The sequence below is a fragment of the Malus domestica genome, chromosome 03 (genome assembly GCF_042453785.1).
Source record: "Malus domestica chromosome 03, GDT2T_hap1".
Taxonomy (NCBI): Eukaryota; Viridiplantae; Streptophyta; class Magnoliopsida; order Rosales; family Rosaceae; genus Malus; species Malus domestica.
The window spans coordinates 34,962,750-34,973,777 of NC_091663.1; the positions used below are offsets into that span (position 1 = coordinate 34,962,750).

The following is an 11,028-nucleotide window of genomic DNA, read 5'->3' on the forward strand; positions in this document are numbered from 1 at the left end:
AAGGGCATAGGCTTTTACCGTTTCATAACAAAGTGGGAGAGAGGAAGGGAGAGGAGAGAGAGGACTAGGGTGCTGCATACCCTAATAATAAAGGTATTTTTCTTTTCCATTTAAACTTGTTAGTAATTAGTTTTCTTGCTAACCAAGGATTAGATCCTTGCCCGTGGTTTACAAGAAAACTAATTAGTAATTACTAACATGTTTAAATGGAAAAGAAAAATACCTTTATTAGGGTATGCATCACCCTAGTCCTCTCTCTCCTCTCCCTTCCTCTCTCCCACTTTGTTATGAAACGGTAAAAGCATGTGCCCTTGCACAGAATCATCACACCTCTGCCATGAACACGCCTCTCACTGCCGGCGACAGTATGTCTTCAAGAGAAATCGTACCAATTTACACACCAAACAATATTCTTTCTCTTTCCCCTGCATCTCCCTCCCTCCCTCTCATATTTTGCTACAGGTACTCTTGAGATAAACCAAGAGATCTACCCACCACATGGTAAGATTCTAATGCTACTTTTATCCCTTTTTTAGTGCTGGTTCTACCACAGTTGGTTAGCTTAGCAAGCATCTGTTTGGTTTCTTAATCTATAAACATGAAATCTGGTTCTATACGTAGGATTTAATTTGGATTTTTTTTTTAAATTTCAATTTGAATACACCCCTTTACAATGTCCCAACCTCAGAGAGAGAGTGCCATGGCTGATTGATATCCCCATAGGAAGAGGTGTAACTCCTGCACAATTTACGCCAGCGCCTGTCTCCCTAGGTGACTGATTCGCCCCCAATCTCTCTCTCCCCCTCTCTTTTTCTTTTTGTAATTATTTACTTTGATTATAATGTTAGCTTTGTTTTTCAGAAACTGTCACGACAGGACGGGATCGTATAAGGGACTGCATTGCGCGAGCTTTGTCAAGATTATGAAAGATATAAGGTTTCTTTCAAGGCATCTGACCCTTCTAAAGTTGCTGCTCAAGTGGAGGCTGCGCTTTTTCAATTTGAACACTCGCGTCCCGATGACAAACCATTGGTAGTAAAGCGTCCAGTTCTGTTAGATACTCTTTGGCGCAACAAAGATTTGCGCAGACAAGTTCTTTTTGGAGAGATCACGCCAGAGATGTTGCTCAACATGCCCATAGCCGAACTGCGGCAGAAGTATCCAGCAAACTCACGGCAAATCTTGCTGCCTCCCTCCCGAGGTGATTGATTCGGCCCCAATCTCTCCCTTTTTTTTCTTTTTAAGTTTGATTTTAGTGCTAGCTTTGTTTTCTGAAACTGTCAAAACAGAGCGGTGTGTTCTAAGGCTTTGTATTGCCGGTGGTTTGTCCAAGGTGTCTGAGGAAGTTGATGAAAGATATATGGATTCTGTCAATGCATCTGACCCTTGTAAAGTTGCTACTCAAGTGGAGGCTGCGCTGTTTAAACACTGGGGTCCCGATGAAACGTTGGAACCAGTGGCTTATAAGTATTCACTTCTAATAACTCTTATTAACCACGCTTGGAACAAAGATTTGCGCAGACAAGTTCTTCTTGGGGAGATCACGCCAGAGATGTTGGCCAACATGTCCCTAGCCGAAATGCAACAGTTGAACACGTGGCCGGAGGACGACCCTGATATCTTGATATAAAACGACTGATCAATCCCCTGGAATTCAGGCTGTGTGTTCTGGTAGGAAGTCTCTTCTTGGAGCTACCTCTGTGTGCTTCTTTCGTGGTTGTTTTTCTCGCACTTGGTCAGACAAATGTTTCATCTTCAGAGTATTTTGTCGTCCCTAGTATGGTATATATTTCGTTATTATGCTTTATCAAGTGTTGTTCTACTTTTCGTGTAAGGACATTATATATGCGTGTGTGTGTTGTGAAATTTGGCAAATGGGACCTGTTTTAGTGGAAATTGAGATTCGGGGGTTTTGCTTGAGCTTTTCTCTTGAACTATTTTTGTGGCACAATGTTGTTTCGTTAAAGATATGAGTGTTTCCTTACGTTTTCGACAACTAACTCAAGTCCATAACTTCTACTTAACCTTTTTGTAAAGATGAACATATTAATTTGTGATATCTCGTCCGCGTATTTATGTTTCATAGCCACTTGTTCTTGATACTTGTTATGCAACCAAGAGCATTCTTGTATATAGCAACAAGAAAAGACCCCCAAATCCTTTTTTTTGTTTACAATTGACATATAATGTTACCCTGTCCTGACCATATCGATGTCCATTGAAAACATGTAGCTCTTTCTTGTTTCTAAATGGTAACAAACCTTCATTACGTTTGTGATATTAATTATGGATAATGCTAGGAAGACTAAATTTATAGACAATTTTTGAAATTAAAGGACATGAAAGTTAATGATTGGTTTATTACTTAAGCGTTAATAAACGTGCTTATTTTTATTGGTGATACACAAATTTAATCTCCCTAGCATTACCAATTAATTATAGTACATGTGATTGTGTTGTATTACTTGCAAGGCAAGTATGCCTGCTTGGAGATCAAATGAATAGACTAACTATAGTTTAACAGTTACCTTAGACTAAATTTTTATTTCTTTTTCTAACATGACCGTATATTTTAAATTGCCCTACTCGAATAATGGTGCACCAAAACATATAAAGCGACTTCATTAAAAAAAGGAAACTGATAAATTACGAACTGTAGCTGATCAAATCTTACAGAATACAAGACACATGAAACACTACATAAGTACCTGAAGGAGGAAAAAACAAGAGCACTGCTGACTTCCAAAAAAAAAAAAAACAAGAGCACTGCTTAGACTTTTGGAATACAAAGCCCACTCCAGTACTAATTTGAGCCATTTTATTTTTATCAGGATATTTGAGTAGTTAAGACAAACTCTATGGTGGAACATTGTAATTACCAATTGGATCATTCTTGGCCATTACACGGAGATTCATACAAACTCTCTCTCTCTCTCTCTCTCTCTCTCGCTGTTGATCATTTGTCACGTTCTTTAGTTTGTCAAAAAGCATTTTGATAAAGTTGACCAAAATTCCATACGCAAGAGAAGAGAGTATTTGCATATAAAAACAAGGAAATGATGAATCGAATGGCAGGGATAAACTTTGTATGTAAAATTAGCATGTTTTGTTGAGAGTGTATCCCATGGAGGGATCTCGCATGTGCTTATAAATAGTTCGACTACTTCTCATATTGTCATTGAGAGTAGGTTGGCCATGTGTGAAGTCCACCATCCACATGTCCTCGACGTCACTTGATTTGTGTTGTCCACATATTAGGCTTAAAAAGTCGCTACACGTGAGGGGACGTGTTGACAGTAAATCTCACGCTGGGGAAAATACGGACCTCTCATGTGCTTATAAGTAGTTAGACTATGTTCCATATTCCAATTAATTTTATGGTAAAACCTCAACTTATTCATGTTTATTATGTGAAAGTCTTGTCTATGCATTGAATTAGACAAAATACGAGGTACAAAAAAGCTTCTAAAGATTTTTCTTTTAAATTCTTCAAACGGATTCTAATCTTTTGTTTATATTCTTGTGTTGTTGTGAAAACCCACTAAAAAAATGCATGATGAATCCGATTTGATTTGCAAACGTCGAAACGAAAACCTTCAATGTCACCATCTAAGAAAGATTAGAGCTCGATTAGGGATTACTATGTATATGTGTAAGATGTCGTTGTGAAATCAATGAGATCATGTTGTGAATGTCAACGCGATATTATTGAGATTACTTGATTGACAAGTAATTTTGTAAAAACCCTAATAAAGTAAGAATCGTGAAGTCTTAGACGCTAATATAACTGACTAATGGAAAAACCTATTAAGGCAAACATAAATTGATATCATGGTGGGACACTAATTGATATGATTGTGATTAAGTTGATATTTCCTTCCAATAATAGGCTAAGATGGGATGAAATCTAAGCTTCAAGATAAGTTGCACTGCTATATCAGGCCTTAAACGATCCAAGCCTCCGTCTTAGCATATTTGCTCTACGAGCTCATGATAACACCTAGAAAATACAATTGTTGGGAGACATGAAAGATGCTCGATAATGGCCTTAACACCCTACAAGCAACAACCAAAAGCTTCTGTGACGTTGGCATCACCCCTTTTATGGTGATCACATTCAAGTGAGGGAAATGGTCTACTGATAACGTTAAGGGAAAATTAGGTTCACATTCTTCTTTTTGTTACTCCATTAATTAAAATCCTATTCATTTTCAATTTTTTATCAAGGTCCTTGGGTATTAATAACATCATTAATTATTTGAATAATAAAATATTTTTATTTTTAAATATATTCCTTTAGTGTTAAAAATGTTACAATTAGTATATTTATATTTATGGCTAAAATTTTTATCATATATTTTTATTTTTTGTACCTATTTTTAATTTGCAAATATTTTTTAATTTGTACCAATTTTCTTTTCATTTTTAATTTGTACCCATATATTAGTTTCTTTTTGTGCCCATATTTTTTAAAGTTTTATTTGTGTTTGTACCCATGTGTATACCGTCACGTGACATTGTATATTTAATCAATGATAGAAAAATTACATATGGTATATTTATGTTTTATGCCTAAACTTTGTATCATATATTTATATTTTTAGTTTGTACCCACTTTTAATTTGCAACATTTTTTTTTTTAAATTTGTAGTATTTTCTTTTTAGTTTTATTTTGTACCCATGTATTAATTTCTTTTAGCGCCTATATTTTTTAAAAATTCATTTGTACTCATAATTTTTTAATCTTTTATCTGTATCATAATTTATTTATAATGTACCCATTCTTCTTTATTAATGTACCACTTTGTTATATGGGAAATGTACCAATTTTTTTAACACTATGGATACATTCTTTTGCCATTTATTATTTCTTATTTTTACATAGTTTTTATCCATTTATTCAATCAAAATGTTTGAATTTTTTTAATTGTAACCGTTTCTAATAGTATTATAATGAGAGATTTTAAATTTATAGGATTATAAATCTCATAAAATATCAAACAATTAATGTCAAAACTATAAAAATATAAATATTATAGTAATATAATGAGGTGTACAAAGTCAAGGGACTTTGATCAAACTTTGAATACTATTAAGATTTTAATCAAAGAATGTTAAGAATTAGGGACCGCATCCAAAGTATCCCTAAAGTTAATAAGCTTTGTGAATCCAACATAAAAAAAAAAACTAAATGATTTTCCACGCGTATCCCTCGTTAGATAAAGTTTGGTGACGTTAGGTAGTGTTTGAATATGAGGAAGAACATCTTCTGGTAATCTAGACAAGCACAAATAGATAAGGACACATCTTCTGAAGAGAATCAAATTAAACTGGAACATTCTCTAACTTTTCAACTAGATAAAGACTCGTGAGTAAAGGAAGAGCTTACATAAAAGTTTCATGCTTGCCGATAGATGACCATCTGCCACTTTCACATTTGTTCTAGACAAATAAATTTGTATCGAAGAAGGAAAAATCAATTAAACCCATTTAATCATCGAACTGTATAAAAACCTATGAACGGATTCAGTGAAAGTAATCTACAATTGATTGACAAAACGATCTTAATTTTAATTGATTTTTTTCAACAAAAAAAAACCTTATATATGAATAGATGCCACAAATTTTGTAAATTGATCAATTCTATCAATTACTTATGAATTTTCACATACATGCTTTGAAGGTTAGGTTTTCCTAATACATATTTTCCTCGTGATGTTCAAGTGAAAACGTATATCTAACATGCAACCTGTTTGTGATGTTCAGATCAAATATAAACATACAAGACTCATTAAGCTTTGTGAAAACCCTCATTAATTTCAGGGTGATGTTCCAACAAAAATTGCTTCAAATTAATTGTCTAAGTACCCTAATGGTCGCGAATAACTAAAACAATTAGATAGTTTAATCGCGGTGATTAATAATTCAAAGCAAGCATGTCACAGCTTGTCCCGAAATAAATTATCGAGGACGTGAATTGACTATTTTACCCTCGGATATGAGCGTTGTGATGTGTTATATATGTAAGTATTGGTCCAAACTTGTATTTCCCTAATCTTTGGAACAAAAATTGGAAATTGTTTTTGTGGTTTTGGTTGGTGACCACGTGGATCACTCACACACACACAAAAACTCCTTCTCTCTCTTCTCTCCCGTGCTCTCTATCCCTTGGACTCACTCTTTCTCTCCTTCCCTCATGTACGGACGAACACCATACTCGCACTTCAAGCATCGATCGACGTTAAGAAGGTAAGATTTGAACTCCTTACTTGTCCCTGAGTTCATATATGTCATTTTAGGACTTGAAAATGTGAAAATCCCAAGAAACTATAACCTTCGATTTGAGGTACTATTCATGCAAACGTAAAATCTCATGTTTTGGAGATTTCAAGCTTATAGGTAGCTTAAGGAGGTCCTCACGAGTCTAGCAGTGGTTCGTTGGATGATTTTGGACGTCGGAATAGCGAGAACGACGAGTTTTAAGTTTGCCCGGATTATCGAGGCTTTTTTCTGGCGGGTTTCCGGCGATTTCAGGGCTCAACTCAGTATGGTTTGATTCGTCTTGGTGAGATCTTTAAAATGGTTCAAATTTCATTAAGTTTGGTGTTGAAATGAGGGAGAAATAAGGGTTAGAAATTTTTCCAGAAACCGGCGAACAGTCGCCGGCATCCGGTGACTCGTCGAGGAAGAATGAGTATATTCCGTCAATTTTGACGGAATATGCTAACCAGTTACTGCAACTGTCAGTGTGCCGTTAGTTTTTAGACGGAATATTCCCTAACGCCGTTACTGCAACTGTCAGTGTGCCTGCGCGTGGGCGGTGCGTTTGGCCGTGCCTTGGCCAACGCGTGGTTGGTCGGAAATTTTTTCTAAAAATATGGGGATATTCGTGAGGTTGTGTAGATCACATTGGTATATTCAAACACCACATTTGAGTATTGTATGAGAAGTTATTAGCTAGTTTTGTCAATGTGCTTTAAATTAACGTTTATTCAGTTAATTCGCATATAGGTGAGACTTATCCCGAGGACGAGCGCGTTCAAGGGCGACTCAGGGGTTACGACCCTTCGACGTACCAGTGAGTGGGCTTTTGGTTTTAAGTATATATGTATATGCTTGTTATTTTCCCAGAAAATGCGTTTAAATGAAAGTATACCTTGAATGCCATGCATATAAATTTATATTTCGTATATGAGTTGAATTGGTTGCATATATACATGCTTGTGGTGCTGTGGACGCTCAGGTAAGTACCAGGTGAGTTATGTTTGGTTATGAGAATTATTGATTACTGGCATGTGATTGAATAACGTTGAGCTCATAAAACTACACCTAGGGTGATTGTTATTTAGCCAGAGATATGGCACATGCCTGCTTATAATGTCACATCCCGCACCATATGCTCACATTGGATCCAATTTAGGTGCACAGTCTTGTCGTACAGACCATCATAGGTGGTTCCGACTTGTAGGTGACTAGCGATTTATCGCCCAGCTATTTTGAGAGAGTAGTATTGAGAATATTTATATTACCTCCAGTCCTGTCGAACAGACTTTTTCATTGGTTCCGACTCGTGTGCAGTAGAATGGCGTATAGGTCATTGTAGTGACTCCGGCTAGATTTGAATATTGAGCTATGAATGCAGTCGTACATACTTCCATAAGGGTTCCGGCTAATATGTTATATTTTCCATAAATTTTTTCTTACCTAAATTACTTACTCTGTTATATCTTGGCATGTCATACTTATGATTATGAATATGAGAAGCATGATTTGAATTGATATATTTATATATATTTACGCATATGCTTATATTCTAATTCTGGGAAAATTATACATGTTTTACGGCGAGGGGTTAGAATTATTGAGAAATGAAATGGTTTTGTAAAACATTTGTTTTTGCCTACTCACGTTTTCTGTTTTGCGCCCCTTCAAGTTTTAGGTAAGCTTGTTGTTGGTGGCTTTGAGGACTTCGGCGGTTCTGACATATCTAAATAATAGTAGGACATTCCTGGTACTGTATTATTAGTACTCGTCCTACTGGACTGCACCTAGACTCTCTATGCTCTGATTAGGAGTATTTACTTTGGTATCTCACTCCTAACACTTTCGGTTTATTAGTGCACTTTAGTAACTTTGGTTTTTATTTATTCGTATAATTATCTTTATTGCTTCCGCACTGTGCACATGGCTACGTCACCCTCACGTGACGGCCAGCATGCTTCGACCTCGGTCGGGGTGTGTCAAAGCATGCATCCATTCATAAGCAAATTAATAAAATCACATAATCATGCTAAGGCTCGTGGCCTCCTCCTAGCAAAAGGACTAGTCACGAACAATCATAATAAAAATTAAAGAAAATATCATTAACTAGAAAAATGATTGAAAACACCTTGTAGGTAAAAAGTCTGAAGTTCTCCAAAATAATGCATTAACGCTGATGGCTAATAAGCGTTATTTATACTACTACAAATTAAAATCGTTCTTAGAAAATGACTTCTAAAAACTAGAAAATATAATAGAATAAGATAACTAGGAATTACATTCCAGTTCTAACTTGGAATATCTGCCCAGCCATAAAGAATCCCACGTTTTTGGAGCTTCAGGGCTCCAAAATAGGCCCCAAACTACTCGAATCAAACCCATAATTCATAACCTTTAATGAAATGTAATTTCGATAATTAAAATGTGTAATACCCTGGAAATTTTAAATATATAAATATGTGGAGAAAATCGAAAATAAATCGATTTATGATTATGAAGAATTAAATCAAGAATATTATTGAGCTTTTATATGATTTTTCAAGAATTTATAATAATTTGTGTAAGCTTAGTTTTAAATTAAACTAGTTACGAGGTTTAACGTTTGTACCTTATTTATTTAAAATACGTAGACCTTTCGAGGTCAAAAATTATATTTTTGAATAGAGCTCGACCTCACGAACGCGTAGGCGCAAACCGTTCGTGAAACGGAGTTAGAACGAAGAAGTTATTAACGTTTAAAGTCGGGGATACAATTATAAATTTACCATTACTAGAATGCTCCAGATTTTTGGAGCTAAATCTGGAAGGCCACGTGTGTGGCCCAGATTGAAAGTAAGAAAAGTTAGGCGGTGGAGATGGAAGATAAAGGAGAGAAAGGAGGGAGAGTTGGGCTAATCAGAAAAAGGGAGGATGAGAGGTGACCAATGAGAGAAGAGAGAAAGGAGGAAAAAGGAGAGAATGGGGGGAACGGAGGATCCCGTGACCCAGGTGGCCGGACCCGACCCGGTCGGGTTTCCTTGCCTTTGTACGACGAAATTTAGTCCTTTTCCGGTGAATTACACCAAATTAACTATTGTAAACCCCTCCATAACCTTCCCTTCTCCTCTTACACCTCAAAAATCATGGGATTTGAGCTTGAAATGGGTAGATACGAACCGTGGGGTGCGGCGGCATGGGGTTCAAATTAACCAAAATTTGAAACGATTTAAGTCCAATTCCACTACCATTAGACTCCCCTTAATAGCTGGAACAAAGCCCATTCGTTAGTTGGGGCGTCGGAGTTGCTATGGAGTCGAATTGAGGACACCCAAATTCTAGGGTTCCGACGGGTTTTGATAAAATTGGAGCCTTTCCAGGCAAAATTGGCCTTGGTTGCAGGTATGAAAGTTTCTCTACTCATTGAGATATTCATTTCCATAATTTTTGAGAATTTTTAGAAATAGTTGAATTTTCCGGCGAGTCGGGCGGCGGGGGCGGCGGCGCACGGCCAGGGAGCTGACATTTGCGTTGTTATATGAATTTCGTTATTTTAAGTAGGTTGTTTTTGATCTAATTGTTATGGTTTAAATATTAATATGATTGTGGTGTATGTGGGATTAAATGAATAGTTTGTCTTTGGTTCGAAACTTTGAACTTTTGAACTACGAAAGGCTTGATCCCTGTTGAGGGTACGTAGACAGTCTAACAAGACGTTAGATGCAGCCATAAAATATGTGAAGTTAAATTAATTCAAGAATAAAGGTTACATAATGGAAATTGGTCCCTACAAAGAAATGGTACTAAATTGGAATTTAAATTGGATGTTTTGGAAGAATGAACAATGCTTATAAATTGCTTGTGGAATGAAGGATTTGAATTGGAGTTGTTAGCTAAAGTTAATAAACTAAATAAGATTTTTATTTTGGGCCTATCACTAATATTATTATTTCTCGAAATAAAATAAATATTTCGGGACCGGGGCGTTACAAAAGGTATTCGTAAAAGTAATTTAAATAAATCTTAATTTCTATTAAACCATAATTATAGAAAATTATGACGGCATAATGTAAATTGTAATCAAATCATGAAATATGTCATGCATGCTAGGCTAGTATTTTATAAAAATATATAAGTTAAGAAGGGGTCCACTCACAAGTTTTCCATTGCCCGTAAGCCGCTCGAACTATCGAGAATGACATTTCTTTCCGCACACGCGCCTAAACACAATTAGGGACCTTTTAGCAACATTCTACTAAAACGTTATAACTTGGGAAATCGGATGGCGAATTCGGATTCGGCACGTCGACCAACCTAAGGATGGACCTTGGGTTTTTCCCCCACGCGCCGCCGTGCGTGGCGGTCGGCCGTCCCCGACTCGCCGAAGAATCCAACAATTCCAAAAATTTCCAAATTTTACAGGAATGAAGATCTCGATGTGAGGAATAACTTTCGGCAACCCTAAGTGGGGTGCACTTCGATTCAACCTCAATCGAACTCTAACGCCCCAAAAATTGATTGGGATTTGTTCCTGGGTTCAAGGTGAGTTTAATAGGTGGTGGTATTTGCAGAAACGACGGATTTCCACCAATCTCCTCATGGTGCCGCCGGTGGTACCCTCACGAAACCGAGGCTTAAAACTATCAGATTTTGGGTGGAACTTGAAGAACAATGGTCGTGGGGTCATGTGCAGGTGGTGGCGATGGTCAATTTGAGGGAAAAATGGCGGAATTGCCGCCGGGGTGTGCAAGAATTGGGTTGGGTCGACGGGGGAGGAATCGGGTCAAGGGC

General features: G+C 36.7%; 1 protein-coding gene across 1 annotated transcript; it reads left to right on the forward strand.

Moving 5' to 3' along the window:
- Positions 1 to 892: 892 nt before the first annotated feature.
- On the forward strand, positions 893 to 1,834 carry LOC103408108 (transcription elongation factor TFIIS-like). The gene is made up of 2 exons (XM_008346974.4): positions 893 to 1,201; positions 1,290 to 1,834. The coding sequence occupies exons 1-2, from the start codon at positions 1,120 to 1,122 to the stop codon at positions 1,628 to 1,630; spliced, it is 423 nt and encodes a 140-aa protein (XP_008345196.3). The 5' UTR covers positions 893 to 1,119; the 3' UTR covers positions 1,631 to 1,834.
- Positions 1,835 to 11,028: the final 9,194 nt, after the last annotated feature.

Excerpts from the sequence above, each read along its gene's own strand:
- LOC103408108 (XM_008346974.4), top strand. The coding sequence starts at position 1,120 with ATGTTGCTCAACATGCCCATAGCCGAACTGCGGCAGAAGTATCCAGCA. Across the intron at positions 1,202-1,289 it reads CTTGCTGCCTCCCTCCCGAG|AGCGGTGTGTTCTAAGGCTT; the intron begins GTGATTGATTCG and ends CTGTCAAAACAG.